The sequence below is a fragment of the Panthera uncia genome, assembly GCF_023721935.1.
Source record: "Panthera uncia isolate 11264 chromosome B2 unlocalized genomic scaffold, Puncia_PCG_1.0 HiC_scaffold_25, whole genome shotgun sequence".
In the NCBI taxonomy this organism is placed as follows: Eukaryota; Metazoa; Chordata; class Mammalia; order Carnivora; family Felidae; genus Panthera; species Panthera uncia.
Genome location: NW_026057581.1, coordinates 545503 through 551606, shown reverse-complemented (window position 1 = coordinate 551606; position 6104 = coordinate 545503). Strand labels below are relative to the sequence as shown.

At 36.8% G+C, this 6104-nt stretch overlaps 1 protein-coding gene across 1 annotated transcript; it reads right to left on the bottom strand.

The window, feature by feature from the left end:
• Nucleotides 1-1083: 1083 nt before the first annotated feature.
• Nucleotides 1084-2804, bottom strand: LOC125939504 (olfactory receptor 2W1-like). Its single transcript, XM_049654962.1, has one exon. The coding sequence runs from the start codon at nt 2681-2683 to the stop codon at nt 1736-1738; it is 948 nt and encodes a 315-aa protein (XP_049510919.1). The 5' UTR covers nt 2684-2804; the 3' UTR covers nt 1084-1735.
• Nucleotides 2805-6104: the final 3300 nt, after the last annotated feature.

Here is a 6104-nt window from a genome sequence, read left to right as displayed (position 1 = left end):
TCTGTCTGATTTATTTCATTTAGCATAACCCTGAACTTAAGTATATTTTTATGTATTGTCCATTTGGATATGTGATTGTTGTGTTAGATTTTCTGTTTTTTTCTTTTTGATTTGTAGGAATTTTTTGTATAGTCTGGATGGAAATTCTTTCCTTGAGACAGCCAGCCAGCCACACACACACACACACACACACACACACGGAGTGGCTCTCTTAATGGAACTTTTCACAAAGGTATGGTCTTAATTTTACTATATTTCAATTTAGTCAAATTTTTCTATTATGGTTAAAAGTTTCTGTCTTATTTAATAGATCTTTTCCTATTCAAAATTCATGAATAATATCATTAAAATCCATCTTGTTTTACTTATATCTATAATCAAGTTGAAATTGATTTTTATGTATAAGTTTAAGTATCTTTTCTCCCACAAGGACGTCAGTTGATCTGGAGCTACGTATTGAAAGACTGTCCTCTCCCTCCTGCACTACGGGGCACAAGAGTCATTAATTGGTTGGCTGTCTATGTGTTGGAGCTCCTTCTGGACTCCATATTATCCTATTGGTCGAGTTGTTTAGCCTCCTCCTCAAATATGTTAGATGGAAACTTAATCATCATCAAGATACAGAACTTGTTTATATTCCAAGTTTGCTAAGAGCCTTTGTTTTCCAGTAAATGAATGTTGAAATGCTTTACTGAATCTATGGAAATGACTTTATTGTTTTTACTTTCATTTTGTTAATATTATGGATTATACTAACAGAATCATGTGGTGATTGATTTTCAATGTTACTCCAATCTTGCATAGTGGGAGTAAACCCACTTGACTGACATGTTAACCTTTATTTCTGGATTCGATTTCTTAATCTTTTGTTAGGGATGTTTACATCTATGTTCATGAAAGATATTGAAAAAAATTCCCTTCATTTTCTTTCTTTTTCCTTTTTTTTATTTTGTAATATCCCTGTAACATTTTGAAGTCAAGTTTATGCTGACCTTATAAAAAAGAGCTAATAAACACATTATTTATTTTTCCATGTATTGTTTTCTTACTACAAATTAATGAAAAAGATTAATGTACCTGCTGTAATGAACTCAGAAATTTGAAATCAAGGATGATTTGTTAGCAGTGTTATAATATCAAACTCTGCATCCAATTTATTCTCACATTTTATTTTGACAGGCTAAGTTTGAGAAAGTCCTGATTCAGGCAGAAAACAGCTACAAGTAGAAATATATTTTAGCCAGTTTACATAATATATTAAGATTATTTTAAAGTAAATAGACATGGCAGGAACATTTAGGATCTGAACAGAAATGATTTTGTCTTCACATGAACAAATTGTAGAGTCAGTGTAAAAACTTATAGTTAGAACATTAACTTTTTTCTTTTTGTTAAAGTGTCATGATAATTTAAAGATATCTGATAAATTATAACTTGAATCCAGTTTGGTAGAGTCTTCCCTCCTTCCCCTCACAGTACAATGCTTGGACTCCATAGAGCCTGCTCTCTGGCTGCAGGTGGGGATGACTGATCAAAGGTGATAACTGGTGACTTTGAGAGACATACTTGGTTTAGAATCAACCCTTGGCAATTTGGGACATTGATGCTAAAATGTAAGCAACATTTTAGGTATAATTTTCACTTTTAGGTGATGAGTACTACTAAAATAATTTGGCAATGATTTGTATGTTACACAGGACCAATTTCTTAATTGGAAACTTCTCATAAAAAGATATTAGTGTCCTGTTGTTTCCAAGGAACATTTTTCTTTTCTAATCAGCCTCTTCATGGCCCCCTTGAACTCCTTATTCCTTAGTGTGTAGATCAGGGGGTTCAAGCTGGGAGTAACAATGGAATAAAAGATACTGAGAAGTTTACCTTCATCCTGAGATGGACTGTTTCCTGGCTGGATGTACATGTAGATAACAGTCCCATAGAAGATGGACACCACAATGAGGTGGGAGGAACAGGTCCCAAACGCTTTCTGTCTCCCTGCTGCAGATTTGATCTTCAACACAGCTATAGCAATGAAGCCATAAGAAACTAGAATGAGAAGGAGTGGTGTGAGGAAAATAAAAAAACATAATGCAAATAAGGTTTCCTCCATGGCTGTGGTGTCCACACATGCAATCTTCACCATTGCAGATATTTCACAAAAATAGTGATCCAAATGGTGGTTCCCACATCGGGGAAGACTCATGGCATAGGGTGAAAGTATCATGCAATTAGTAACACCAACTCCCCAGGTCATGGCCACCAGGGTTCGACAGAGTTGGGGGTTCATAATGGTCATGTAGTGCAGAGGCTTGCAGACAGCATTGAATCGGTCATAAGACATCACAGCCAGAAGCATACATTCGACTGTGCATAGTGTCACATCAGTGAAAAGTTGAAAGGCACAGCCACCAAAAGAGATTTTTTTGTCTTTGCCCCAGACATTGACCAACATCTGTGGGACTATATTTGTGATATAACAGAGATCCAAGATGGCCAAATTCCTAAGGAAGAAGTACATGGGGGTCTGGAGATGTTCATCCAGTAACGGCAGCAGGATGATGGCCATGTTTCCCATCAAGGCAATGGTGTAGAAGAGAAAGACAACCCCAGAGATGATCATCTCCAGCTGTGGCTGCCCTGGGAATCCAAGGAGTATAAATCCACCAAAGTGGGTATTGTTGACCATTTTCCTATTTCTTAATATCAGCTGTGACAATAAAACATTAACATATTGGAAGCGAGTGTGTTTATAAACAATATTAGTGGAATTATAGCTGGCAAGAAACGTATCATATAATCAAATAACACATCAGTATTTACATCTCATTGAGTGTTTGTTCTGTTTATCCAATTAGGTCTAGAATTTATCCCAGGGCGACCTGTCTACTAGATCCCTACTCTCAGTTTTCTGTCGGCTTCTATGCCATGGCTAAAACCTGCAAAATATCATAGGAAAAGCCTGATGAAAGGCTGATGAAATCTAGTGGACTTCTCTTTATTAATCGGGGTGCTGGGAAGGGGGTTTGGACTCTGTGACTACTCATTGTCTCTTTCATTCAAGGGTTCATAGAAAACACAGGTTTCATACCTCTAATACCCCTTTTCTATTACTTAAACTGCATGGGCTCAGTGTGGGTCTCCATTTTCACTCTGCTACGTAAATTTTCTGACTTTATATCTTAAACTTTCTTAAGTTTATGTATTTATTTTTGAGAGACAGAGACAGCATGAGCAGGGGAGGGGCAGAGAGAGAGGGAGAGAGAAAGAATCCCAAGCAGGCTCCATGCTATCAGCACAGAGCCCTAAGCGGGGCTTGAGCACAAAACCACGAGATCATGACGTGAGCCAAAACCAATAGTTGGACAGTTAACTGACAGAGCCACCCAGGTGACCAACTGACTTTAGATTTTAAAGTCAAACTTTTTTCTTTCATCTCAAAACTTGGGTTTCCAAATGCTATTTGCCCTTCCCCACATGGTCCCAGAACAGCATTCCTCCCACTTTCCCTTCAGATGCCATTTTTCATCTGAACTTTGTATCCACCATCCACCACTTCCTGTTTCCATCTCTTCATTTTACATTCAATCTCTGATATTCGTTTGTGTCCTTCCTCTCATCCTACAAGAACTTCCATTCTATGACTCATACATATGAAATGTTAAAACACCTCAGGAGGGGGAGCTGTGTTATTTTTGTGTTCATATTTCATGACTCCCCTCAGGATCGGCACAGAGAAAACATCCATGAATATGTGAGATTTGTTAAAAGAAACTTTGCTGATCACATCTGACTCTTTCCTTTCGTACCTAAAAAAAAGTGGTGTCTTTGTAAAAACTCAAGCAGGAACTGTGGAAAACTATATAGGTTCCTCAAAAAAAAATTGAAATTAAAATTAGCATACAATACAGTAATGTCTCTACTGAGCTATCCAATGAAAATGAACTCACTAACTAAAAGGGATATATGAACCCACATGTTTATTGCAGTATTATTTACAATAGCTGAGATATGGAAGCAACCTGTGTCCATCGACTGATGGATGGAGAAATGGTATGTGTGTATATATACATACACATACATATATATATACACACATACACATATAAATAGTACTCAGCGATCAAAAAGAACAAAATCTGGTCATTTGCAAAGAGGTAGATGGAGCTAGAGTTTATATCCTAAACCAAATAAACCAGTGAAAGAAAAACACCACATGATTTCACACATATGTGAAATTTAAGAAACAAAACAAATGAACAAAGAGAAAAGGAAACAAAAACCAAGACTTTTAACTATAGAAAACAAACTTCTGATCAACAGAGGGGAGATGGGGGGTGGAGGAGATAGGTGAAATAGGTGATGGAGATTAAGAGTGTACTTATTGTGATGAACCTGGAGAAAGATAGAAAATTACTGAATCATTATATTGTACACCTGAACTAGCATAAAACTGTGAATTAATTATACTTTACCAAAGAAAAAAAAAAGGCTCAACCCAAGTATTCAACTAAAACAGGTCTCTCCTGAGGTGGGTGGGAGGCTGGAGGAACAGATGATGGGTATTGGGAGGGCACTTGTGATGAGCACTGGGTGCTGTATAGGTTGAATCACTAAATTGTAGACCTGAAACAAATATTGCATGTAGGTTAACTGGAATTTAAATAAAATCTTAATAATAAAAATAAAAAAAATAAACAATGTCTCTCATGCACAGAAATGAATTCCTAGCTTCCAAACCAGTGGTCTTTTCCACGTTATTTTTCTTCCTGAATTCTCAGTGGCAGGTTAGTGCCCCCATGTCAGCGTTGCCCTTTGCCTTCCCAAAGACACCACCTAGCTGCCCTCCTGACCCCCCCACCCAGGGCACCCTCCCTGCTAGCTCTGTCCCCAGAGTGTTCTAACGGGCTCTCCTTTCTCCCCTTCCTCCTGTGTCACAAGGCTTCCCTTACCAATTTTTCATAGAAAACTAACAGCCTAGGTCTTCTGGCCCTCTCATCCTTTGGGCCTCAGATTTTAAATTTTAGCTAATTTTTCGGCATTTGTGCTGACTTTGATAACAGTAACTTCCCATACCACATGTACACAAAATTGAATTTATTACGTTACCTCGTAAAACAAACGTTAACTCTTTCTTTCACAGACATGAACTTTTTATGTATATAGCGGTGTTATAAACTACTTCCTAGGGTCTTAAAAATGTTTGTTAAAATGAATTTATGAACTCTGGGGGTGAAATTAAAAACACAAATATTCATTTTCATTTCTAGTGTACATTTCATTACATGTGATTAAACATGTCTCGGACTTTGAAGGACAGAAAATTCATATAAAAGCCAGAAGCTTCTTTTGTACATTTCTTTGAGAATTTTGTAAACTAATTTAAATACAACATGATTTTTAAAGTAGGGAATGTTTCTTTCTCTCTTCACCTAAATAACACTGAGAATGTAATTATTCTTTACTTACAAGATTTCTCCCACTTGCCATGGGGATCATACAGGAGACACTCCTGTTCCTGTCCAAGGAGAATCATCCTATTTATGTGACTGAGAAGAGAAACCTGCAGTGTGAAAGATGACAGGCCATTTCCCCAAAGAGCAATGATGAAATGTGTTGAGTCTGGGAAGACCTTAGGGATGCTGGGTTATCTCATTAGCAATTAAGGTATATTGTAAATTACCCAGGGAAAATCATTTTTAAAAAACCCCAGGAGTTTCCATAGTTAACTGACTCATTTTCAACTCTGCATGGAAATTACAACCATCATTTATTTGAAGTAATATTAATATAAGACCAAATGAATAACTATGCTTTGCAATTCAAAATACACTTCTGTGTCTGGTTTCATCAATGAAACACTTCTACTGATGGTGTTATTACTGCAGTTTCTGTGCAAGAAATTCATGTGTCCAGAACTTACAGATTGTCACAAGGCAACATAGGCAATGATGAGACATTTAACCCACATATAATCATGATTGTAAGTTTTATTTTTTCTGTCACATTTGCTTTTGTTTAACTTAAACTTTCAAATATATTTCAATAACAATGAAATTTCTGACTTCTACAAAGAAGGGCGCCTTTAGCAATAGTGCCCCTGACAGTTT

What these genes read in the sequence shown, in the direction of transcription:
- LOC125939504 (XM_049654962.1), bottom strand. Translation starts at nt 2,683, where the DNA reads ATGGTCAACAATACCCACTTTGGTGGATTTATACTCCTTGGATTCCCA.